At 35.3% G+C, this 27,717-nt stretch overlaps 2 protein-coding genes across 8 annotated transcripts in view; one reads left to right on the forward strand and one right to left on the reverse strand.

Annotated features, from left to right (window-relative positions):
• Positions 1–129: 129 nt before the first annotated feature.
• Positions 130–2,949, forward strand: LOC139810909 (ATP synthase subunit s, mitochondrial-like). 3 transcript variants are annotated; one of them, XM_071774811.1, is made up of 6 exons: positions 130–261; positions 469–566; positions 653–858; positions 1,212–1,374; positions 1,496–1,636; positions 1,759–1,900. In XM_071774811.1, exons 1-5 carry the CDS (start codon positions 250–252, stop codon positions 1,602–1,604), a joined length of 588 nt encoding a protein of 195 aa, XP_071630912.1. In that variant the 5' UTR covers positions 130–249; the 3' UTR covers positions 1,605–1,636; positions 1,759–1,900. The 3 variants fall into 3 exon arrangements, with proteins under 3 accessions (XP_071630912.1, XP_071630914.1, XP_071630911.1); XM_071774813.1 differs by lacking the exon at positions 1,759–1,900 and having other exon boundaries at positions 1,496–1,745; XM_071774810.1 differs by lacking the exons at positions 130–261; positions 469–566; positions 653–858; positions 1,212–1,374 and adding exons at positions 2,027–2,095; positions 2,270–2,949 and having other exon boundaries at positions 1,499–1,636; positions 1,759–1,936.
• Sulf1 (Extracellular sulfatase Sulf1) overlaps positions 2,880–27,717 on the reverse strand; it is a 78,647-nt gene continuing 53,809 nt past the window's right edge. For 3 of the 5 annotated variants that reach the window (XM_071774804.1, XM_071774805.1, XM_071774808.1), the window contains 14 exons: positions 24,310–24,631; positions 12,511–12,661; positions 12,169–12,344; positions 11,208–11,318; positions 10,030–10,322; positions 8,288–8,638; positions 7,868–8,048; positions 7,548–7,809; positions 7,282–7,467; positions 6,239–7,172; positions 5,726–6,127; positions 5,459–5,650; positions 5,309–5,396; positions 2,880–5,112 (listed from right to left, as the gene is read on the reverse strand). In XM_071774804.1, coding sequence (XP_071630905.1) covers positions 5,019–5,112; positions 5,309–5,396; positions 5,459–5,650; positions 5,726–6,127; positions 6,239–7,172; positions 7,282–7,467; positions 7,548–7,809; positions 7,868–8,048; positions 8,288–8,638; positions 10,030–10,322; positions 11,208–11,318; positions 12,169–12,344; positions 12,511–12,661; positions 24,310–24,631 — 3,743 coding nt within the window. In that variant the 3' untranslated portion in view covers positions 2,880–5,018. The remainder of the gene's footprint in view (positions 5,113–5,308; positions 5,397–5,458; positions 5,651–5,725; positions 6,128–6,238; positions 7,173–7,281; positions 7,468–7,547; positions 7,810–7,867; positions 8,049–8,287; positions 8,639–10,029; positions 10,323–11,207; positions 11,319–12,168; positions 12,345–12,510; positions 12,662–24,309; positions 24,632–27,717) is intronic. The other 2 variants (XM_071774806.1, XM_071774807.1) reach the window with 2 other exon arrangements.

Below are 27,717 nucleotides of genomic sequence, written 5' to 3' on the forward strand. Positions count from 1 at the left end.
TACTCTTCGTTCTTTTCTCTTTCTCTCCTTGCATCTAATTGCACGCAAGGAGAATACGAATATCATTTTAAGTGCAAAAAGTATAACATAGTGCAGCTACAAAGGAGAGATCCTAGATCCTAAAGCCACCTTTCAACGGACTTGCGCACTGGCACTATTGGGCAGTGAGCGGTTATAAATAACGTCCGAGTTCGTAAAACAGGTAAGTAATTTAATTCTGTGTTTCGGGCGCGCACAGCTGATTGGACAATGATGCCACATGTAAGATGTATTATTTACATTTTGTTTTGTTATTAACAATAATTAACTACCGTTTGTTATATCATTTCTTGAACGTGTCGAAAAATGCTTAACTCGAATCGTGTTTTTGTTTTCTGTACGAGTACGAGATAATTTGATGGTGTATGTACAGAATGCAAAGGTTTATTTGCTGAATGTATATTATACCGTGAATATTATGTGTTACAGATATTAAACGGACTGCGGATATTAAATGCCACCACAAGTTGTTACCGAAAAGTGCCCAACAGAGAATTCTTTTATTGGTTAACCATAATATTTAACAGGTATCTGGCCAAACTTATCGTTATTGACTGCGATATTACTTGCTGACACGTAACTTTTAAAGTGATAATTGATGATTTATTTTCAGGGTCGACTACGATAGAATTCAGTCTGTCGGCCCAGACCGTGCTTGTGCTGAGTGGCTCTTGAAGAACGGTGCCAGTGTTAGATGGAAAGGTTTCTCGGAACACCTGAAAGATTACAATAAATTGCTATTAGAAGAAAATCGATGTTACATTCAAGCGGTAGATGCTACAGATTCTGGAATAACTCATGTAGGATTTCCATATTTTGGTTAGTATCATATTAAACGTGTACACACGTGTATGTGTGTGTGTATACATAATATAATAAATTATAACATTATTTGGCAATTGAGATATTGCGACGGAGAATCTTTGGTAACAACAGTTACTAAATACTTGATATAGTTTAAAACTATAGATATTAATCTAGAATTTCCATTGGATAGAGCCATCAAAAGTATTAAATGTACTTATATTGTGATTAATATTATAATCGTGATAATTGCAAACTGTTCTTGGTTAAAAAAGAATTTTTATCGTATATTACAAATAAATTCTTATTCATCATTGTGTCTTCAGATATATTTATAATGGATAATATTGGTACTAATAAAAATGCAGTTGGTTGCAGATATATCGACGAGATAAAACTCATACGTTGTTATTACTTGTATAACACCGCCTTGCCATTATTATCGGCAGTGAAGGATTCCCTAACTACTCTTGAAATCAAAGATTGTAAGAGTATAACTGATGAAGGAGTGCGCAGTTTGAAAAATCTCAAGTAAGCGTTTTATATTATTATATTATTTTGTTAAATGTATTAAAGAATACTATTTTCAATGTTTGTTAAATTAAAAGGAAATACAATTTAAATATTGAATTCTTTTTTCTATATTTTATAGAAATCTGAAGACTCTGAAGCTCGCTGGTATACCATATCTAGAGGATAAAGCTTCACTTAGGAAAGAGCTTGCAGAAGCTCTGCCAAATTGTACAATAGAATTGGAATAAATTATATGGAACATCGATAGGACCTATGCACAGTAAATGTCCAGAATTTTTAATTATTAATTTTTTTAACGTGTATATACATATAACGTTATTAATATAATGTACAATTTATAAAATAAAGAAATAAATTAGTAATTGATATTTGCTTTTTTAGGTATATTCGTGTATCCCGTTCCACATTTATTATTTCATATTACATTGTATCATTTCCTGAGTGGCAGTCATACTTAAATGAGCTCTGATAGTATCCTCAATTCTCGAATTACAACAGATTTTCAACAATGCCACAAGAAATGAATGTTTTGTGTTGTTATTCTTGCAAAATGTATCAAGTAAGTTTTAGTTTGAAGTGAATATCGTTAACAGTAACGTTCGTTATAACTTATAACTTTTAGTAATTCGTTTCCTTTGCATTTTTATAGGTACATATAGTGAAAAAAGCACGCAAATGGCAGTGCAAGTTGTGTAATGCAAAGCAATCTGTACGGCAGGTACATGTTTCAAAATTTATTAACGATGCCAAATAAAACAACTTATTATAATTCTTAAATACTTTAAATTAAATAAAGTATTTAAGAATTATAATAAGATGTACAAAGTACCCCTACATCTGAAATACTAAATAAAGTATTTAAGAATTATAATTATATTGTTTTTATTTCTAGATATATTTTCAAGGATCTGGCAAAGATTGTCGCCTTCGCGTCCAGCACTTGAATTATTTAAAGGCAAATAACACATCATTTTCCTTACATCCTGAGAAAGAAAACAGCAATGATAGTTGTAACGCTACAAATATTGCTCAAGAATTTGACATTGATAAACCTACTGAAAATAAATCGGCAAAATATCGAGATTCGCCGAAGAAAGAAAATCCGTCTGATGCAGAAGATTCATCTTTTGATAATATCCGTGAAGTTGAAGATACGATAACAAATGAGAAATCTCCATGTAATGCTGTAAACAATGATTTACGTATGTTCGAAAACACTTTAGATGATAGTAATTTTGAAAGTGAAGATATTGCTAATAAGACAGAGAATCCAGGTTCTATAGGGTTTAATTATAAGTCTAACATCGAAGATAAATGCAATTTGCAAGATAGCGGTAAATCAAGCAGGGATTATAATGATGCCGCTAATATTTTTGAAACTTACGGTGAATTAGATGATCCTCTCATTTAATTTTCTTAAATGATCGATATGCTATTCTTGTGTAAATTAACAAAATAGTAATGCAGGAACTATACTATTTAATTTAAATATAAATTAATCATTTTCCTGAAAAGTAACATTTTTTATTACAGAATTTAATACATAAAAAATTCAAGAAAATATATGTCAAATTGTTTTGTCCATAAATTTCAATATCCTACAATTTCAATTAAATGCATAAATTATTTACCTACTTCTCATTATCTATATACATACACATGTGTGTGTTTGTGTGTGTTTTTGTGTAGTAACTAAATATTTTTAATTTAATATTTTCTATATAAAGAGAGTAATACCGCAGAATACCGCAGAGATAAAATGTTTTTCTTCTAAATTCTAGACTTAAATACATTGTTTCCTTTTGTTACATTTCTTTTCTGAGAAAAATAAATGAATAACAGTTCAGTATATATAATGCAGAGTTCTTTAGGAAAGATAGAATGCTAGTTGTAAGATTAACACACACTGTTGATACATAAATTCTTAAATTCTAATCTAAGGTAATCTAAATTCATAAACCGTATCAAAGGGATTCATGCAATATGTCATAAAAATGTAGATAATAAAAAAACAATTATGTAGCAATATATATAAAGACAGTATATGTTAAAATATGTATGAATATTTCATGTTTATCTTTATTTCTTACTAGTTCTATATATTATATTAATATATGCCAGCATTCTATTTTTCCTTAATATGTATTATACCAATAATTATTCTGCTACACTAAAACAGCTGTGTTAAAACAATATGGTGACAAATATAATATTTATCGTTAGATTAAAAGAGTTATAAAATCCCAAATAGAAGTGTTGTAATTACAGTACATATTTATAGTTTTTAAACAATTTTAAAAATTCAATTAAAGCTCAGATCATTTTCTTGCTTTAGAATCAATATCAAGATGTAGAAAGAATATCGATGCTTATAAATGTTTTGGCAGTGCATTACGTAAGAACATGTGTACATTTTGTCATAGAAAGTTAACAGGAGAGCTAAAAAAAATGGCAGCGTTTGATAAACATTTCTGATTGTTACCCAAATAATACAATGCAGAAAGATTGCAATTGGCAAGGGAAGATAAAGTTATTATTCTTTTCGTTGTGCGTTCAGTCTTCTATTACACAGCTGATTTCAGTAATAGTATGCTGATAAATACTTCTCGCAGTAAGAAATTTTCAGCAAAAATGTATATTGACATTGGTTGTTATCGACATGTTAACAGTGAGGAAAGTAATATGTATATTGTCAAATTTACAGTTTAATTTATTAATTTTTAAGCAAATGCAATTAGTTATAACGCATATTTTAAAAATCACAAGCTATTATTAGACATTATTAGAAATTATTCGCGCGTATAATTATTTTTCTCACTAAATATTTGTTTAAAAAACAAATAAATTATCATAAAAAACATTTATAAAATAGAACAAAATCACCTAACTACGTCTTTAATTATTCATAGTCCTAATTATATAAAATTCATATAAATTATATAAAAATTACATGTTTTGTATATTTATAAATGTGCTCCACACAGTGCATATAATATTCCTACAGTTAAATCCGACAGTTGCCATAAAATGTATTGAAAACATGCACAATGTGGATGATAAAGATCTAATAAAATCGAGTTATTAATTTAACCCTAGGTATACACTCTGGGTTTTCCGAGACCCCAGATGAAGTTTGAATTTCTCTTCAATAGCTAGTAATTGCCGAAGCAATCAATTGTTTGTCAGTTTTGCAATAATTAACACGTAAAATAAGTCAGGAATCTTTCAGACCCCAGTGTGTGTTTCGTACAACTTTTTTTGCAAGTCAGTATATTTTTTAATTCATGAATTTTATTTTCTAACAAAAATCCTAACTTTTATACCTGTCTGCAAACCCGCCAGAAGATAGAAATATTCGTCATTTTTGGAACCTTGTAATTTTCATGATAATATTCCAATATTATCGACAAATTTTTTTTGTACATTGAAATGTGCTCTTTCAAAATCTGAATCTGAATCCCAGTGTGGCTTCGAGGTATGCGAAAAATATGTATACCTATAGTTAAATATCAGTTAATATAAGCTCGGTTTCTTCGTTATTCATTAGATACTAAATAAATTAGGTTACTAAATGCATTGCGAAATCAATATATACCTAAGGCAATTTGTCACGCAATTGTTGAAGCGTAAAAAAAGATAAATCAGTATTGATGTCTAGAACTATGACGCCGGGGATTTATTGAATCTTGGTGATGTCGCCAGTTGCTTTGCCAGCTTCTATTGCGCCTATTCCAACTGAAACAAAAATGATATTATTGATATTAAATTCATATTTAATTAAGGCTGCATTCCGATATTCACTGTCAGCAACTTTCAGTACTGAAAATCTACAGTATACGTGACGTAAAATATAGATTTGCAGTACTGACAGTGAATATCGGAATGCAGCCTAAATTATTTTAAATGTTTAGAGAAATATTTCTATACTTACTTCTGTAACTTCTTTCGTCTTTTATTAGGTGGACTGCCAAGTTCGCTTTCGCGTATAATTTGTAACGCTGAAGGTACAAACATCTCTTCTGCTAAAACAATTTATAGGATTAGTGTTTAATATGTAATTAAATGTTTTTACGAAACGTACCGAATGCAACACTGTTTTTTCTTTTCGAAATATATCGTTGATGTTGCTGCAGTTGTGGCATAGCCTCTCTAGCATTACCGACTGTACAATCCCATGTACCTTTACATCCCTTCAAGTGTTCCAATTGATCATGCAGATATGATCTTTCAGAGGATGTCAAAGATGACGCTCTATTCCATTGTTCAAATGGATCTGACAAAAAAAATTAAAGTAATATCAATTATTCGCTCGTGAGATTTTATTCCTTAAGATTTCTTTTATACACACCAAGTCTTAAATTGTAATATGTCACTAATCCTGTGGTAAATTCGCAGTAAAGGAAATCGTGCGTCTTGTTAATTGTACGTATGCATGAATACGTGTTATTATTAGCATTCATGCAAAAGCAAAATGGCCCGGCATTCCACAGAGGTGCGGTACGCCAGTGATCGTTATCGTGCTCGAAGCAGTTCATTTTTTCCGTCAAGCACTCCTTTTCCAGCTTGGCTTTCTTTCTGAGCTTTTTCTCCTTCTTCTTTAAACGCTCCTCCTTCAATCTTCGTCTTTCCTCCCTAGCAATCTCCTTCTCATCTTTCTTTGTATCCGGCTCACAATAACATTTATGTCGCGCTTCTAATGGCGTGTTTAGCATCGGCGGCAGACGTCCGTTGTTACTTGTTGTAGTTATACCTACGGTAAAAACGGTTATTACGGTTATTAAAACCGGTAAATACGGTTATATGATAAAAAAATACTCTTTAAAGATATAAACTGAGACTTATTAAAATTTATAGCAGTAACCTTGCTTGTGTTTTCTATCAGGAGATTCAAGAATGGTAACGTCGATTCTCGCTGGTCCGAGGATACCCGATGTCCTGTTCTTTTGTACTTTAGGATATCTCTTCACTGACGGCACAGTTGTCGTGACAGATGAATTCCTAGGTTGATCGAAACTTTTATCGATAAGCGGATTGGTTCTTGGCACTTCTGTCATGTGTGTCGAAGTCATTGTTATAGTCGTTCCGGATTCAGTAACTGCGATCGATTCCGTAGTACGATCTTCGTTGAAGTCGTTATTACTCCTGGAAACTCCGGAATACTGGGTTTCTTGTCTCGTACTGCTTGCTTCTGTGGTAGCAGGAACAGTCGTAAATTTGTGACTGTAATTGTGCCTCTCGCGAGTCGTAGGATTTTGCGTAGACAATGTCACATCGCTGGTAACGTATGTTGTATTCACGCGCGGAACATCGTCGTGTACGCTATTCGTAAGTAGCGTATTGTTTCTACGGTGATGATGCGTTTTCCGACGTCTCTGCGGCTTATCTTCTTCGATTTCCGTTCTGTTTGTAGGTATTTCCTTAGTTTTCTGACGGCGAGGCGATTTCTTTGGCTTAACTGTTGTTAGAACCGTTGTTGCTGACGTTTCGCTGACAGTTTCCGTGGTAAAAGTTTCGATAGGAGTTGTACCGTATTTATCAGGTTTTTCTTCCGTCGTCGACCCTTTTTCATCCTCCGGAGTTGTATTAATCTTCGTAACAGACTCCGTGGTCGTGTTCACGATAATATCTGCAGTAGTATGAGTAACTTTATCGTGCTTTTTATGATGGCGGCTCGCGTGCCCCTTTGGAGGATGATGGTGAGTTTTGTGCGAACTGTGAGTTTCCTCTGCGTCAGCAAGTTTCTCCTCGTTATCCAGAAATTGTGGCCGTTTGATCATTAAATGCCGACGAATCTCCTGCAAACACATCAACGTTATATTACCAATTTGTATTAAAAAGCTATATCTACATTATATGTATTGTATTAATATATATAACGTATTAATATATATTTATACAATTTACTTTCAACGTTTCCAATTGCATTCGCATCTCTCGGATTTGCTGCTCGATCTCCCGTCTGGATATTCGCCACTCATTAGGATCTCGATATATAGCTTGTGTACAATTTACACCTCCTTCCGGTGAAACCAAACATTTTGGTGATAGTGACTTTCCTACTTCGGACGACAAATGACGAACTTGAGTTTGCTAAAATGATAAAATGATTCTTATTATTCGGTGACATATGTAAAATGACATTAGTGTGAAATCGTCGTTTTAAACGTTACCTTTAAATCATCTAGTTCTTCCTCTATACTTTCCATAATCTTCGTGACGTGCTCTATAGTATCCTTTTTCGTGACACTTCTCCGTACCCTCCTATGCCTTTTTATTACGTCGTTCACATTTAATCGACCTTTAACAATCTTGTCTAAAGTGGGATCAAAGTCGTTTATCGAATAGCCGTAATCCAAGTAGTCGACAATGTATTTGTTTAGTTCGTTAGTTTCATCGTCATCAGTGTCTTCAATTCTCGTCTTACTGCCGTTCCTGAAATATACATCATCCATAGACCATGATACGTGATATTTAATTATAATTTTCGTACCCTTCAAGATCTTTCCTATATTCCCCGTTCACCTCCTGCGCCGGCATATCTAACTCCTGCAACGTGTCATCGTCGTCTTCCTCGTCAATCGCACGTCTGTCTCTGTCATCCAAGTCAATGTCATTATCAGATTCCTCATTATTTTCCTTGGATATGATATCACTCGATACTTCTCGCTTGCCTAGATCAAATTATTTTCGTTTAATTTATTCAATTCAAATTTACCTTATTTCGTAATAATTATCTCATTAATTTTAGGGATACTTAGGATGCTAAAGCCGACCTCAAATTTATCAGGGAATAGCTTTACTATTGAGATTTCTATTTCTTTTTTTTAGATTATATAAAATACAAATTAGATCATATATTAGATTATATAAAAATACAGAAAGGAAGAGTAATAACGCTGGTGACACTCACCTCGTTTGGTGAAGTATCCCGCAGTATCGTCGTAAGGATCCACAGGCCGACGATCCCTCGTGAAACCATATCTCTGCCCGTCGTAATCGTTGGACTCGAGCCTCGTGTAGATCACGCCGTTAGGGGTGAAACAAGCACACTTCTTGGACACCCTCTGTGGCAGCGGGGGTGCCGCGTACCTGCACTTGTGCCGTCGCCAGCGGTGCCCGTCCTTCTCGCATCTCCACTTCTGCCCAGGGAGACAATCGGTCTGCGCTTCCGGTCGCGAGCACTCCGCCGTGAGACGCTCGTGCTTCGTCGCGTAGGGTGCGTGCATCGGATGCACCCTATTGTCGAGATGCGGATCTATGCCTGGAACACGAATGCATGATCATGCGACGATGAGAAATCTATTCCAGATTAACTTTGTTAATTAGATTATTTCTCGATATGCTTTCAGAGATCTCGACGCAATCTTCTTGAAAGAATTTCTTGAAGTTTCCGTTTCAATATTACGCGGCTTTGTTAATATTCATATTAATATTTGTGACTCGCTTCAGCGAGAAAACCAAAGTGGTCACAAGATGAAATCTAGTCTCTAATGAAAACGGAGTGGTTTATTATGGTACTTGGAAAACGGAACTACAGAGAGATTGACATGACGACTTTATATATGCAAACAACCATCCGTAAAGTTAAATATAACGCGACGCAGAAGCATGGAATCCAGCGTCCTCGAAACTTGATGTCCGCGACGACGAGGAGGAATTAGTCGATAATGTTACTGCGGATTCCATCGCAAGGGAAAAAAATAAACCGGGATTAAGCAGACTTAGAACTCGAACATTGCGTGTTTCCTTGCATAAAACTTCTTTAAAAAAAGAAGAAGAAGAAACCGTCCTAATTCTTCAATTCCAAATTCGCGTGTTTGGAGGAACATCGTCGTCATCGATACATCGTATATGTATAATGCTCTTACATACGTTATCGCCGAAAATACCCTCGCGACAAAGCGCTCTCCCGATAATCTCGAGAGGAGGATAAAGGGAGGAGGGATGCGCGCCCCGTCTCGATCCCGAGGACCGGGTATTTATGCTAATGCATACCAGGGAAAGAACTCGTTCCTCCGCGCGTGTACGCGTAATACGCGACGCACAGCATCTGGCGTAACGGTAGGTTTTATAATGTAACGCTGCTGCATGAGAGGAGAGCCCGGAGCATCTGCTCTTGTCGTCGAACGGATCTATCTATCCGGATTCTCGTGAGATCAATGTCGCGAGACCCTGTCTCGACGCTTCCTGTACATGCATATTTGTGAGCGGATTAAATCAGTCATTTTATAACGTATACAGTTTCACTTTTTAATTTAATTTTTCCGGCAGTAAAAGAGAAAAGAGAGAATAAAGTGATTAATTGGCGATAATTTACGCTCGGCTTCCATTAACTAAATTTAATATTGAGTATGATTTGCAATATAATAAATTTATACATAATCGGCTCGCAAATTCCAATAATCCGACAAATGTAATAAAGCCCCATCAATTAATTATCCACTTGATTATCCATCTGTACATTAGCGTCAGAGCCTCGGTCATTTATTCGATTAGAATACATCTAATTTTCGTATTACACCAAAGTGTTTTATGAAAGTAATTACGCGTAAAGAATATTTCCAAAAAACTGTCGACGATAATTAAAATGTGAGATGATTTCGTCGCGATCGATAGTTGAATAAATCCAGATCTCTAAAGCGGATGACTCACTCGTTTCATCGATCATCGAGTCCTCGAAATCCTCGTCGTCCGAGATATCCTGATCGCTTCCGGTGTCGTTCTCCGTAAACCGATGTTCCGTTTCGGTGTCCTCTGGATCGGCGATATCATCGTCTTCCTCTTCCGGCGCCGAGCTCGATGGCCGTTTGGCCTGGGTGGCATTTTGCCTCCTGGCTTCCCGCGCCTTCGACTCAGCGATGGATTCCGGAGTCTCACGGCGGCCGGAGGACTCGATCAGGAATGTGTCGGGCCACTTGAACTTCGACCTTCTGCCGTGCTTGCTACTGTAACGACGGGCTTTACTCGCAAGCGAGATCGATACGACGCGGGAGGCTTACTTTGAGAAAAAAAAATATTGCACTTCGCGATAGAGAGGGATTATTACTGTTATAATAATTTAATGGAGCTACATGACGGAGATTTTAACTCGCTACAAGGTAAAGCCTGCAAAAAGTCATGCTGCAAAAAGGGCGTTTTAACAACGTAACTTCGTCTAACAGAGTCAGAAAGTTCTGACAAATTAATGAAGTTATAAAACAGGAATTTCAGCTCGGTATGGACACTGAAATCCGATTACGTGACCTGCATTAAAGTTGGAACATTAAGCTCTAACACTCAATTGGAAATTATTACATTGAGAATTCATCGTGGGAATCGCGCGTGTGACATAACGCGTCGTAATAAATGATCAAGCTCCGGAGGTCAATGTACCAACATTCAAGCAGTTATGTACCAGCGGCGAGAAAAAAAATAAGATAATTGAATTTTCTAAATAAAGTTATACTAAAAGTCTCGGCTAAAATAAAATTTCATTAAGAACATTTTCAGGAAAATACAATCCATTTCACTAGATAGCTGCCAAGTTTACAAACTTGATCAATATAAGTAAATATAGGTAAACGATTTCTCGAATTTTATGAGATTTTTGCAATGATACATTCCGCGTAATATTAACCAAAAAATGAGAGAAAATATTTAAATTATGAACACATTGAACACACTTTCATTCTTTATTAACATATGTTAATTAATATTAATATTAACATATGTTACATATCTTTATGTGCATTTGATTTTCGTGTATTGGAGATGCTATTAAAGTGCAATGACACGACGAGCTTAAAAATTTAAGTGCACGATCTCATAAGAAAAACCGCCGACGTACTCACTTGAGAAAGAGTTTCTTGAAGGAACGACCATCCATCTGTGGTGGCGTTTCGACGCCGGCGATATCCAGGAACGTCGGCGCCAGATCGATGTTCAAAACTATGTCGTCTACTCTGCAACGTTATGCGGATGTTTTATTATTGCATATTACGACTCAATACCGGGCCTTACACTTCCCGACGTTTATTTGTTCTTAAACGAGTTTCCGCGAACGAAAGCCAACGTACAAAAGTTTCCGCGGGTAACAGCCATTATAATGATCTCGCCGCAACTTCATACGTCCAATAAACCTCTTATAGCCATATGGCTGTACTTTCAGTGCGTCTCAACTACTTGACGTAAAGAACGTTTAATGATCTCCCGACATTTATTGATGTTTACTTACTTTCGGAGATATTAGACAGACGGTAAGGCAGTTAAAAATTTTATAGCGTTATTACAAGAAACGATTTTACTCCTTGGTTGGATTTAAGTCTATTCCAGCTTATATTTATCTGAGGATAGTGTGCAAATGAATCATTTGACTGATTTGACTGATTTGATAATAATTCACAATAATTAATTTGATAACGTAAATAGAAACATAATTGGAAAGAGAAAATATGTTCTCTTTTTACGTTTCTTCTATTAGTTTACAATTAATATAATTATGATCTACACAAGATTAATTCAAAAATTTAATTAATACTTTACAATTCCTTCCTAGTCTTGAAGATTTTTTCTATAAGAATTTTCGGGAAGATCGATTCAATTTTGTAAAAATGCAATTCGTTCTTTTAGGCATCTGCTTTCTCGCAGTTTAGTTTCCACATGTATATCCACGAGCATAATTCTCATAATTCGGACTCTCTGTGGTTCGGAAATTTTTTTTACCGAAATTTAAAAAAATCGAAATTTTTTTAATTTCTAATCAAATTCCCATAACAATGAATACCTAAACTTAAATATGTAATTGCGACTTACATGGATCCAGGCTCGATACCAGGACCTCTAATAAGGAATGGCACCCGTACGTCGAACTCGAACGGGAAGCTCTTGCCTTTTATAAGTCCGAACTGCCCCAAGTGATATCCGTGATCGGACGTATAAATAATATACGTATTATCCAGTTCACCCAGATCCTTCAATTCTTGATAAATCTGTCATAAGATAAATGTATCGTATAGTTGTATTAAAGTCTAGGACTTTCGTTAAAGATAATTCTCCGGAGATGAAATGACTATAGCTAGATTTCCTTTTAGATTTCAAACTTTCGAAATAATTATACGCAAGTGTTGAGTGTACTTTATCTACATAAATGCGTACCCTATCTACAGCAGCATCGACACTTTGCAAGGTTTGCAGTCGCTTTGTCATTAAGAGATCTGTGAACTGTTTGTGAATGGGTTGCATCTTCTGCGTAACTTGGAGTATCCATTGTTTGTCGGGATTCGGTGCGTAATCATATGCTGGCGTGCTGAAATGCAAAAATGCGGACATGATTTAATTATGCGTATCTCACAAATACATGTAAAATTTAATTCTTCTTTTCTTTATTAGAGAAAACGGTTTGAATAAATATTTTCCGACAGAATTTAGTCAGAGTTTAAGTTTTCATCTTCAACGAGCAATTATTACAAACAGTATATAGACAAACTTGTTAAATAAAAAGTAAGATAAAATGTATTGTTATTATTTACTGATAATTTATATTAGAATAATAATTAATATAAATAGATAATAACAATTAACATAACACATATAATATGGATAATTTATATTAATTAAAATAGAAATAAATCTAAATATATAAATAGTTGAAAATTCGATTTTGATATCGATAAGTATCATCCACTAGTTAAATCGCATTATATTGTATGCATATTACTGTGCTAGAAAACGTGAAATGCAAAGCCAAAAAAGAATATTGTTTTAATTATTCTCTTCCAAATGTCCGAAATAATTTCTTTTATAAAAGTTCTGAACATATCCTTATAACATGTTTTTGTGTTATAGAAAGAGATATCTGTACTAAACAGTTTTCCAATACTCATCAGTTTTCAAGATATGAAAATAATTTACGACTTCGATTTTAAATCTAAGGTCCCCTTCAATTCTATTTTCCTTGTTACGCAAGAAATCGACCGACAGTTAATTCATTGTTACGTTGTGAAATCTCGCCACGTGCCGCTATCCGTAATCACAATCGCGATCCGCTAGTTGCGAAGTTTTAACGAGAACCCGTCTGGATTTAGGAACGTGTAACACAGTTTTATCTCAGGAATCCTTGACAGCTAGACCGAAATTGAATTAATCCCCCGTGACCGGAGCGTGAGATCGCCGATGAGACGGCGGAGTGAGAATCATAGGTGGACGCGGCTACGCTCGAGACCCTTGCCGCCTTCTTCTCCTCCTCCAATTACGCGAGACACGAAATTATGGATAATTGGCCCTTCACCTTCCTTCACGTCCTTTAGAAACGCTCATACTGCACGCAGGATCTTTGTCTTATTGACAGGTTTTTATACTTTTTATGTATAACAAAAACAGGTTTCCAATTATGCATATGTTACAAATTTCAAGAAAAATAAACAACCAATAAAAAGTAAAAATACATACTACATTTTTAAATATATTCTTGAAAAGAGAATACAAGATTTTATGTATTTATCCATAGTTTACGTAATTCATTTCTCATCTCATCTCTCTTATCTTATCTCATCTCATCTCATCCAACTCATCTCATTTTCATTTCTAAAAAGACATGTATATTAAACTCGAATCTATCGAAGTTTATTGCTGTCGCTTTTCCGTGATGCTGATTGGTTCTCTTGCTGCGCTTACTTCGTGAGTGGTTGTCATCGTCTATTTTGACAGTTGTGTGTATCAAAGGGTTAATATTAATGTCACAGTAACAGTATAATATTGAAGCTAAATAGCGCGCGCGTAGCGCACGTTTGTGTGTGTCTATAGTAATATAAAAAATAAAACAATTTTAAAAGAATTTTATTTATAATAGAAATATTTAATTTGAAACAATATATTTAATGCTAAAATTAAAAGATTACATAAAAAAAAATCTATGCAAAGATTTCTATAGATAACTGTCTCTTCATATTATGCAATGGCATTTAGATTACGGTAAAATCGTAATTGTAATTTACTTAGATATTAAAGATATGTAGCAAATTTGGCATAGAGCAGATTGTATAAATTAAAGTACGGAAGTTGCAATGTTTGATATGTAGTGTTCATACCAATCAGATATGATATATAGATTTAACTTTACGCTCTGTGTGTTACGGCTAATAATAATTACTAACAATTATAATTTATATTCATTTCAGTATATTAATGCGACAAACTTTACAAGAAATAAAAAATTTAAGGTGTCACTTTGTGCTAGATGCATTTATTTCTGTTCCTGTTGATTATAATTAATTGTGCTTAATTATATTATTTAGAAATTATTTTTTTTATTTAGATTTAATAACATCTACATTGTAAAAGTTTATAATCAATAAGTACGATTATTGAGAACGGAAAAGTATCCATCCATATAAGTGTTACAAAGCTGAATGATAAAAAAAAAGAACTCAAGTTCACTAGTTATCTTTGTCTAATGACAATTTATGTTTGTTTCAATTTATTGGTGAAGCAAACATGCAAACCCCACACTTCCAAAAAATAACAGGTAGCATATTAATATAAAATATATACATACATTTCATTTACCTTTTATTATAACCAATTGTGTGTATTTTTGTATACGATAAATTATTTATGTCTGACTTCATCTAGAGTGTGAAAGTCGATGTAATTAGGGAACGACTGCTCAACATGTACGTCATCAAACACACTTTGCGAGATATGTAATATATATCTCATCGTATTATCGTAATATTAAAATAAAATATAAAACTTACATAAAATCCTTTTAAATGTGACTTTAATTCAATATTTTTATACGATAAATAATGAAAAAAATCTGTTTTTATCAAAAAATCATATACGGTTCTGTTTAAAAATTAAAAAAAGTAAATATAATTGCACTTTACAAACGTATCTGCGGAAAAAGTAACATCATAAAAAATCAAACATCATTAAATTCTCATATGTTTTTTTCTCTGTTATACTGTTTTATCGGAAAATGAAAACCCAAGTCCACTAGCTCCATAGAGATATACTTAAGACTAGAGTGCGTGAGTCATATGCTAGGACGTAAGAGGCTGCGATATAGGAATAGAAAAAGAACGCTGCAGTCGAACAAAGACAGAAGAGGCCCATACCGCAGGTTTTTTCTTTCTATTCCTATCGCGAAAAGACAGCTTTCTCTTTCTATTCCTATATCGCTTTTTCAGCTCGCTTGCGCACTCTATTCTTATATCTCTTTGACTAGCTCAGTCACGTTCTTTACCTGATGACAATTTATGTTTGTTTTAATTTATTAGTGGGACTACTCACGGACCCCACTTTCCAAAAAATATAATAGATAACCACTAAAAAATTAAAAATGTACATACATTTCATTTATCTTTTATCTATTATAACCAATTGTGTGTATTTTTGTATACGAGAAATTATTTATGTCTAACTCCATCTAGAGTGTAAAAGTTGATGTAATTAGAGAAATACGACTGTTGAATATGTACATACGCCATCACGCAAACACACTACGGGATATGTAATATATCTTATCGTAATATTAAAATAAAATATGAAACTTACATAAAATCCTTTTAAATGTGACTTTAGTGACTTTAAGTGTGATATCCAGCGTATTTACAAGCGCGAATTACCGGTAATTAAAGCAAAATCACAAAGTGAGTAAGCAAGATAGAGCCGTTTACGAATCGCGTATGATTCTTTAAACGATGAGAAACGCGCTTTGCTTGTCGAGCAATCATTCGATGTCTATTGTGACTATCGAAAAAAATTCGAGCAACATCATCACGTGATTAATCAGCGCGATAGCTTGTTTTATTTTGAGCTACTGCTCAAGCAGAAACAAAAAGAAATCGCTGTAGCTGTGCAGGAAACACAATTTAAGCTAAAAGAGGCTATTACCCAGATATTTTTTTTTACAAAATCGTGGGTTATTTAAATATAATATGTATTAGATTTTCCAATTTCTCGTTGTATAGGCATGAAGTCGCACCGAAAATAAATGTCGTGAATGATATGGATAAATATAAAAGGATATATACGATTGTTCCACGACTACAAATATTGAGAAGTAAAAAGAATCATCGAACATTATTTACTCCACAGTATGTATCACGTACTATATAGAATGCTGAAAAGATCATCAAGTTTTAATATATTTAATTAAAATCGCCAATTTATGTGCAATTATTCGTTGTAAGTATATACTCATGCAAGTATACTCATGCAAGAAAGCCGAATTGATGATTCATGTCAAGTAATCATTTGCAGCTACGATCTATTCCACAGATTTATCAATTGTTATGCTTATTGTTAGCGAATAGAAATGACGCCCGCAGTCTTTATTGAGATGTCACCGATTAGTGCTAAACAAAATTAAACGTTTTTTTTATGCACGATTAATCGCGCATGATGGTCTCATCCTGGCAAGAAATCACCAATCCTGTACGCGCGCGCGTGCGTCCGACTTCGCCCCATCACATAACTATTATAAATAAGCATCGATATATACGTACCACGTATAACGTATATGATGGTGCATAAGGATACAAGGAGAATACGCGAAAGTGGAAGTAAAGGGGGAAACCCTGTTATGAGTAATATATCTTAAATCGCGTAATATATTACGCGTAAAAGAGTCACGGCAGTCTCGCGCTGCGCGTGTATGTACTTGGCGCGAAATACTACCGTGTCTCTTGAAAATAAAATATAAAACTGAAAGAAAACCCTTTTAAATGACTTTAATTCAATATTTTTATACGAGAAATAATGAAAAATCCGTTATCTGCAGAAGAAAAATGTATCTGCGGAAGAAATATTATCGTAAAAAACATCATTAAATTCTCCGACTCTTTTCTATGTTATACTGTTTTATAAAATAAAAAACTCAAGTTTACTAGCTCAGCCACGTTTTAGTATCCGATGACAATTTATGTTTGTTTCAATTTATTCGTGGGACTAATTACAAGTCCCACTTTCCAAAAAATAGATTGACAAATAGAAAATAACAGCAAAGAACAGTAAATATAAACGAGTATAAAATATATACATACATTTCATTTATCTTCTATTATAACCAATTGTGTGTATTTTTGTATACGAGAAATTATTTATGTCTGACTCCATCTAGAGTGTGAAAGTCGATGTAACTAGGGAACGACTGCTCAAGATGTACGTCATCACGTAAACACACTTTGCGAGATATGTAATATATATCTCATCGTATTATCGTAATAATATTAAAATAAAATATGAAACTTACATAAAATCCTTTTAAATGTGATTTTAATTCAATATTTTTACACGATAAATGATGAGAAAATCTGTTTTCGTCAAAAAATCATATACGGTTCTGTTAAAAAAAAAAGGAAGTATAATTGCACTTTACAAGTGTATCTGCGGAGAAAATAACATCACAGAGAATCATGCATCATTAAACTGTCGGATTTTTCTCTATCATTCATTTTTTCGTCCACACATACCATACACCGCACATCAAGTTATAACCAGCGTATCTATTATGTCTCGGGTTTTATATGTATAGTAAATATTTTTTATCAGAAAATAAAAATACATGGTATAATGCACTAAATGCATTACGAATGAGAGAGAAAACAAAGCAGATATTTTCTGAAAAAAAGCAAGATCAGGAGCCAAGTTTAAACTAAAACTCTGCCATTTATATGAATTCTATCGTATCTATTCGATCTTTTCGCATCCTCTCGTCCATTTGTCGCCGTAAATTCTTTATACTTTACTACGTAGATTTAATACAAAATGCGTGACATGATTGCGTCAATGATCGTAAATCCATTAATCAAACCTGACGCCGAGGAATGCGTGAACATTTTTTGAAGTCATTATAAACTATTATAATCGATGTCGGATCTATAAGATCCTAATAGATAAACTGTGTTACTACTTTTCTGCGAATCAAAAATTCACAATCAAGAAGAAGACGACCGCGTCAATCTCGAATGGAGAATGCTGCCATCGTGTCTCCACAGTGTAACCACGTACGGGTCACTCATTTCGTCTCGACTCGACTCCTTAATTGCGGCCTATGCTGCGTTCGCCGTCTCGCCCCATGACCACTCAACTCGCCCGCGAGACACAGCAAATTATATTTACACCCAGACAAGTGTCATCGCTTGCTCTCTTATATCCTCGTTCATCTCCACGCGACTTCCTTTTTTTGGTAAAGAAGAAGCGTATGATTTGATGACGCGGACAAATTGGGGACGGATAAAGTGCAAACATCCCGCAAAAAACGACGGTCAATTAAATCGATTGCATGCACATAGTATTTAATTATCATATTATATTTTTTTGTTTAACAAGAAAGCGTATTTTTAGTAAGAGCTGCTTTTAGATAAATACAGGACGTCACCAGAACGATCATGTTCTTTTTTCATAAATATTATACTGGATGTTTTGAAATTATTAAAAATCGGATATCATTAATCTCTATAATAAATATGTGAGTTTAATTTTATTAACTCATTAAGTCCTAGGAGATTCCTACGTGCTTTTTTGTTGTAAATCCTTATAACTCGGGATTTACAATAAGTTTTCCTAATCCAAATTTTTTAACTACAATTGGTATATTTAAAGGTAAAAAGAGTTTTTCCGAAAATCTAGTCCGAGTTATAAGAATTTAACACAAAAAAGCGCGTAAGAGCTGCTTCAAGCCTTCTAGGACTTAATGGGTTGAGCGAAATATTTTTGTATTAAAATCAAATTTTCGGCAATCTCAATCAGTATAATTACATTAATAAAGGTTGTACCATTTCTTCAAATTCACAAAATTTAATTTAAATCTTTCGTTAATAGATTATAAAAGTGTCGAAGCAAGTTGCACAAAAATGACGAACCCAAGTTCACTAACTCACAATCAGTCACGTTCTTTATCTGATGACAATTTATATTTGTTTCAATTTATTGATAAGACTACATATAAACCCCATCTTCCAAAAAATATCATGTGTGTACATCGCGCATCGCTATAAAATATATGTATTACGTTTTTCTGTCTATTATAACCAATGTCTGTATTTTTGTATACGAGAAATTATTTATGTCTGACTCCATTAAGAGTGTGAAAGTCGATGTAATTAGGAAAATACGACTGTTAAATATGTACGTCATCGTAAACACACTTTATGAGATATGTAATAATATCTTATCGTAATATTAAAATAAAATATGAAACTTACATAAAATCTTTTTAAGTGACTTTAATTCAACATTTTTATACGATAAATAATGAAAAAATCTGTTTTTGTCAAAAAATCATATACGGTTCTGTTTAAAAATTAAAAAAGTAAATATAATTGCACTTTACAAACGTATCTGCGGAAAAAGTAACATCATAAAAAATCAAACACCATTAAATTCTCATATGTTTTTTTCTCTGTTATACTGTTTTATAGAAAAATGAAAAACCCAAGTCCACTAGCTCCATAGAGATATAAGACTAGAGTGCGTGAGTCATATGCTAGTACGTAAGGGTGGGTACTCACTAGCGAAAACGAACGCCGAACGAACAGCGAATCGTGCATTTGTATCTCATTCGTGCTAAGCACACATGGTATACAAATGCACGATTCGCTGTTCGTTCGGCGTTCGTTTTCGCTAGTGAGTACCTACAGTAAGAGGCTGCGATATAGGAATAGAAAAAGAACGCTGCAGTTGAACAAAGACAGAAGAGGCCCATACTGCAGCTTTTTCTTTCTATTCCTATCGCGAAAAGACAGCTTTCTCTTTCTATTCCTATATCGCTTTTTCAGCTCGCTTGCGCACTCTATTCTTATATCTCTTTGACTAGCTCAGTCACGTTCTTTACCTGATGACAATTTATGTTTGTTTTAATTTATTAGTGGGACTACTCACGGACCCCACTTTCCAAAAAATATAGAACCATTAATTTTAAATACACATACATTTTATTTATCTTTTATCTATTATAACCAATTGTGTGTATTTTTGTATACGAGAAATTATTTATGTCTAACTCCATCTAGAGTGTAAAAGTTGATGTAATTAGAGAAATACGACTGTTGAATATGTACGCCATCACGTAAACACACTACGGGATGTGTAATATATCTTATCGTAATATTAAAATGAAATATGAAAAAAAAATATGAAACTTAAAGAAAACCCTTTTAAGTGACTTTAATTCAATATTGTTATATGACAAATGATGAGAAAATCTGTTTTCCTCAAAAAATCATAAAAAGACGAGCGATGTTGCGAAACATGCAGATCGTTTCCTTTGTTGACGTATGTACAAAACGACGATATTAACCCACGCACGGCGCATTTACTCACACGCGTATGCATAATAATCATACGTATAAGTAATCAAACTAACTTTATTCGACGCTTCGAAGATCCGTCGCGTCGAACGAGTTAACGCTCAAGAAGTTGCGTAGGGATCAAACTAAACTCCACTATAAATTAACGTGTGTACTTTAACACGTTTGCCTATTTACGGGATCGTAAAAAGAACTTGCGAGCCATGAGTTTACATTTTTATCATACGGATAAACACGTTTTATTCGCAGTTGCAATTAATTATGATTGACTCAGTTATCGACATCTCGCGCAAGATCTCATACAAAATTGGAGACCGAAATTAGAAAACTGAATAATATTTAAATTTGATCACACAGACTTTTAGACTTTTTCTCTTAAAAAGAGTTAAGAAGCTATTGCAATCAGATAAACATATAGACGTAACGCCACCAAGCTATCATCAAACTATCATTAAGACCCATTATTAATTCTATTAATTATCTTGCGATGCACTTAACACCTTTTGATCGAGGAGGAATTAGATTAGGGCCTGGCTGTGTGCGCTAGCGATTGCTTAAAGGCGCACCGATAAAAGCACCCTGAAAGCACGTTACTGTGCATGCTGCTCGACACATTAATTTCTGTCGATTAGCTTTTGAGTGGCACGACACGGGAACGCCGTGATGTACGAGCGCGCAGAATGAAAACCTCGCTATTAAAACGCCGGCTGACATTCTGCGACCACCCCGTAAATGGCCGTGATATCGCGCCGTAATTAAATATAATCTGCAATATCGAGGTGCGTTAAGCGATTTCGCGAAAGCACGTGCGACGATGTTTCCGCAAGTACTCATACGTTGGTATTTTTCACCGTGCATTCAATGCTGCTTGTTTAATGTCAAATACGACTTCACGTCTCGAACGACGATTTTTCTGTCGGACAAGTAAACCCTAAATTTCCACCGGTAGCTTCCAGTATTACGAGTCACTTTCGGGAAATAGAATTTTCAGACTGACACTTGTCGAACAATCGCTCCCAATCCCGCCGGAAATTTTCACAATTGAGTCGAGGCCAGACAATGAAGTTATACATCAGACACATGTTGTGGGCTTGCAAGGGAAAACATATCGAACTCGGAAATGTAACGTTCTGGGACAAAAAGAATCTTAAGATCTAAACTTTTATCGAATATTATATTATTGAGTACGCAGTTTTCAATATTCACGATTACTGAATCGGAAGTACACAAATCAGGAGTTTAACTTTTTACACCGTAATTTTCGCTGTAATAATATTATGAATAATTTTCCACCATCTTTGGATTGAAAATCCTCTTGTGCTCATATTCTACAGAAATAATTAACGTTCTAGAGATTAACTAGGGATTAACGAATTGTTAAACAAACTTCTCGCGTTCTTCTCCGTGTCTTCGCAATGTCGAGCGACAAAGCACTAAGCGCGATAAACCATAAATCATCACTAAAGCGAAGCTTTGTCCCTTTTATCGCAAAAGGTGAAATTTCAACGAGTTTTTCTTCTGTCCTCGTGTCTTGGAAATCCAGTAATGAATCGCATGCCGTCACCAGACGTGCACGCGGCCCAAGAGCTCCTTTTACTCATCCTGGCACAAGACAAACGCGTTTGCAACGTCGCTATTATCTCGACGTCCGTGCCACGCGAAACCCGGTACTGAAAACTCGCGCACAGCAGCGGCACGCGAAAACTTGCAATAAAAATCAGTTTATACACACGCTAATAAATTAATCAATCAAGATTGCTCGCCACAAACGCATGTTTCTCTCTCGTTCGGACGCTAATTCTAACCATGCAGATTACCAAAAAAATCGAGAGATACCGCTTTAAACGTCTTATAACATTTTGCGGATTATTTAGAATCACGGCTAGAATTTGAATTATTTTCAAGTGTCATTTTTCGATGCATTAATCTATTTTTATTGCGTGATCAATGCTTCGTCGTCTAGACGACGACAAATAAAGCTTCATCGAGGGATAGCGCGTCCGCTATCGTCCCACTTCTGTTCCGAGCGACGCGCTGTGTGTCGCTTTTTTTCTCTGCCCTAATACCTGTCTCGTGCGACGGGTTCGTAAGAGCGCGCTCATGGTGGTCTAGGGTACTCCATCATTCGACGCGATGTCTATCCCGTCTAGGAGGACCGCGTATACGCGCGCTGACGCTCGATATCGCCTCGCGTCTTCCGTCCCTGTTCCCTCTCGTGTCCCGGACGTGGATTTTCGCGCGGGCGGAGATAAACCGCGCGAATTTACCGGCCTCCGACGCGGATGGAACACGCGCCGCATTGTTCGGAAGGAGTGAAAAGCGCGATGGGGTCCGACTCGTCGATGTCGAGCCGGGAGGGAGGTCGCCCCCGCGTTCTCGTTTTTTTTTCCCCCGCGCGGCGACAATCCTTATTGTCGGATCGCGCGGTTCCCCGTCGTACGTTATCGGACGAGTGGAAGAGCGGTTTGCAACAGAAAAATAATAGGCGCGCACGACTGGGTTCGATGAAGTTGCGGTCGTCATGACAGCGTCGGCTCGAACGTGAGCCAGACTCGCGATATCGACGACGAGCGATCCGGAATAACGTCGAGGATACAGAAACCTCATATACAGAACTGCCCTCTGACTTGCTCTCGAATTGACTCGCGTTTTTTTTGCTAGGATCACCGAGTCCCCAAAGATCGATCTATCCAGTCACACCAGTCGCACGAATAGCCTATAGCATAAAGACATGCTTGACTTCGCCGTCGTAGTTTGGTTGCTGAATCCCATTTCAATGATGGGACGATGAAGTCATCGCGAAGTGTAATCGGAGAAAGAGATATGTAAACCTCCTTGGGATGGGCGGTTCTCAACGAGAAAGAGATCGCACAAACGGGATAATAGACAAAAGAGCGAAGCAGAAGGAATCGCGTAGTGTATTTTTCGCGAAGAGATTATGTAAAATGGTCGGAACACGCACACAAAACATAATTAATATTGCGTGGCACGATTTGCAAAGCTTATTCTTACTCCCAAAGCTTAATCTTTTAAATTTTGCTCTGATATCAAACTGGATTGTGTCATAAATTACAACTTGCACTTTTAAAATAAATGTGTTTTTCATTTACTTCTTTTCTGAGATTCGATCGATCACGCAAACGAACATTCAAGATTAGAAATCAAGAAACTAATTAATGTTTTACGAAACGTTTTATTAATTTTTATTTTACGCAATAATGTAAAACGATGTATTTTATTTCTACAGTATATTTATACGTGTAAATTGCAAATATTATCGAACCCAATCAAATGGCAAAACTTCGCTCCACTTAAACTTCATATCAAACGGGAGGCAATAGGATAACGAAACCGAATAAAAGTACGTTTATTACTTTCGTGAAGCAGATGCCACGACGTGTAATTCACTTATTTACAATTCTCTCGATCGGAAAACGACATTCCGTTCACGGACATGTGTACACATGTGCCGTCCCTGCGAATTTATCGCTGATCAGCGAGCGAACGGCATCAAGAAACGGAACCGGTTTGCAAAATAAGTCCCGGGTACGAATCGGACCGCGTGCGCTCCGCTGCCAGGGATAACGTCGCGCTCGCAAAAAAAATCGGAATAGACAGTCAGAAAGTCCGTTGTACTCACTGATGAGTGGTGACGTTGAAGAAGAGATGCGAGAACTGCGGCGCCGAGTCCTCCGGGCCGTGCGGCGCCGGGAAGCTCGCGACTAACATTACCGGCTTCCGGGCGAAATTGTGTTTGCTCTGCCTGAGGAAAGCCACGCTGTCGTTGGCTATCAGATCCGGATAATAGTCCCGGTTGTAGTCAAAGCCGTGCTTTATCTTCTTGCCGTTCATGTTGACGCTGTAGTTGTAGTAGCGGGAGTTCATTATAAGGCCGCCCCATTCCCGCCATCCCGGCGGTATGTACGAGCCGTTGTATTTGTTCAAATACTTGCCGAAGTATCCTGAAACAAAAACAAAATCGCGGAACGTAAGTTGCAGCTTTGGTGGACGATTAAATCTTTAATTTCTCGTAACTTTCTTGACACATCTATCTCTTATGTAAATGACTGTAATTTTAAGATATAATATAGCATATTATGTTTTTTTAATTATGCAATTTACAATTTGTATTATCGATGCACGCGCTTGCAAAATATTATTTGCCGTTCATTATGTTCCAAACTTGTAATTCATAATTGAAATGCAATGTGTAAATTACTGTCCCTCATCTGTCAAGTTAAATTGCTGCATGTAAACTTTTTTAATGGCCAGAGAATACAAAAAAAGTGATATATATTGATATTTCCTCCAATCATTCCATGATTTGTAATTTAACGCATAAAACATCAGAATTATATACGAAGCCCGACACATTCGATAAATACTAGATTAATAAAGAAAGCAAACACATTATATCTGCGTTCTAAGCTATGACAATAAGAATTAATGGCATACGTGTGTTTCGCCCTACTTTTAAAAGTTTTTTTTTTTTTTTTACACATATATAAATATTTATGTTTCCATTCCTGTTTTCTATTTCTGTTTCAATTATATAAGTAATTGTTCTTGTTTTTGAATACGAGAAACTATTTGTCTAACTCCAGAGTATATGAGTTAAAAAAATGAGAGAAACACGACTGTTGAATATGTGTCATGAATATATAAACATTGCGAAATATGAAATATATCTTATGCCATGCATAATATATGAGAAGAAAATAACTCAAAATATTTTATTTTTGGTAAGTTAATCTCAGTACTTTTTTTTACATGTGAAAGAATATTTTTTATTGAAAAAAAATGTGTGGAAAATACACGGAAAAAAATATCAGAGAATCCGAGACTGTATAAATTTCTTGCAGAAAAATTGAAAAAGTATACATTTCTCCCGGCTATACTGGTGATAAATCAAAAGGCAATTCCATTTTCTGGTTTCTACTTCTCGTAAAGGTACCTCCCGTCAAGACTCATCCCGTCTGCCGAAGCCTGAATTATTCATACGGGGCGGCATCAAATAATTAATTCAAAGGCACCACGGTGAAGTCCTTCTTTTCGGTTTCTCTCTTTACTTCCAATTTCGCGTATCCTCCTTCTATCCTTGTGCACCATCGTATACACGGTACGTATATATCGATGCTTATTTATATCAGTTATCTGATGGCGAAATCAGACGCGCGCGTGCAAGATGATTTTTTGCTAGGATGAGACCATCATGCGCGATCAATCACGTTTACTTTCGTTTAGCACTAATCGGTGACATCTCAATAAAAATTGCGAGCGTCATTCCTATCCGCTAAACAATAAGCGTAACGATCGATAAATCTGTGGAATAGATCATGGCTGCAAATAATCACTTGACATAAATCATCAATTCGGCTTTCTTGCATGAGGATTTATAACCAATAAATTCGCGATTTTAATTAAATATATTAAAAGTTGGAGATGATCAATAACGTTGGATGATCTTTTTTACTTCTCAATATTTGTAGTCGTCGAGAGAGAACAATCTTTTATACCTATAAATTTCTATATTTCTTCAAGACATTCATTTTCGGTGCGACTTCATGTGCAGACAACGAGTTCGGAAACATTAGTTTCCGAATACATTGTTCGAATTGTTTCTAAATGACTCACGCACTTCGAAAATATCCGGGTAATAGTCTCTCTCAGCTTACATCGTGTTTTCTTCGCGTAATCACAGCGATCCCTTTCTGTTTCTATCTCACATGAGCAGCATTTCGAAATAAAACAAGTCACCGCGAAAATTAATCATATGATGATGTTACTCGATTTTTTCCCGATAGTCGCAATAGACAGCGAATGATTGCTCGACAAGCAAAGCGCGTTTCTCATCATTTAAAATTTAAAGAATCATGTGCGATTTGTATGATTTTAACTATCTCGCTCACCTGCGTTTATTTCGTGATTTCTCTTTAATTACCGGTAATTCGCATTTGTAGATACGCAGCTATCACACCGCGAATTCGTCGAAGCGATAACGCTATGTGACATTATTGTTGCGATAGGCGAGTGATGGCGTCATTTGGCCACTTCATTTGGCTGTATTTACATGCTAGTTCTGTCAGCCAGACAACACATTCGTTGTATTCAATAATCGTGTTTTCCTGTGTATATGTGATTGTGTTACTTTCACACTCCAGATGGAGTTAGACATAAATAATTTCTCGTATACAAAAGTACACACAATTGGTTATAATAGAAGATAAATAAAATGTATGTATATATTTTATATTATAATGTTTCCAATTATTTTTTGAAAGTGTGGGGCTTTACAAGCTTTGCTTTTACCCCACCAATAAATTGAAACAAACATAAATTGTCATCAGGTAAATTTAGATTCTCATTTTTTGAGTCTCTTTCTTGACCAGGAATATTGGTGGCATCTATGGACAGACACTTCATTTGGCTGTATTTACATGCTAGTTCTGTCAGCCAGACAACACATTCGTTGTATTCAATAATCGTGTTTTCCTGTGTATATGTGATTGTGTTACTTTCACACTCCAGATGGAGTTAGACATAAATAATTTCTCGTATACAAAAATACACACGACTGGTTATAATAGATAGAAGATATATGAAATGTATATATATCGCAATTTTTGTAACCTATATTTTTTGGAAGTGTGGGGCTTTACAAGCTTTGCTTTTACCCCACCAATAAATTGAAACAAACATAAATTGTCATCAGCACGGGGATTTTCTAACTCCTTAACGACAGTTTCGGTATCGTTATACGCAGGTATTATATATGGTAAAAGAGCTGCGCAACGATACCGAAACTGTCGTTAAGGAGTTAAAGAATCCCCGTGCAGGTAAAGAACGTGACTAAGCTAGTGAACACTTGGGTTTTTTATTTTACGATAAAACAGTATAACGCAAAAAGAAATACGAGAATTTAATGATGTGATATATATATATTATACATCTACCATATTAATCTTCTCAGCAAATTATTTTTTGGAAGGTGAGGTTTTGCAAGCTTTGCCTTTACTCGCCCCACCAACAAATTGAAACAAACATAAAT

This window comes from Temnothorax longispinosus, chromosome 4 (genome assembly GCF_030848805.1).
Source record: "Temnothorax longispinosus isolate EJ_2023e chromosome 4, Tlon_JGU_v1, whole genome shotgun sequence".
NCBI classification, from domain to species: Eukaryota; Metazoa; Arthropoda; class Insecta; order Hymenoptera; family Formicidae; genus Temnothorax; species Temnothorax longispinosus.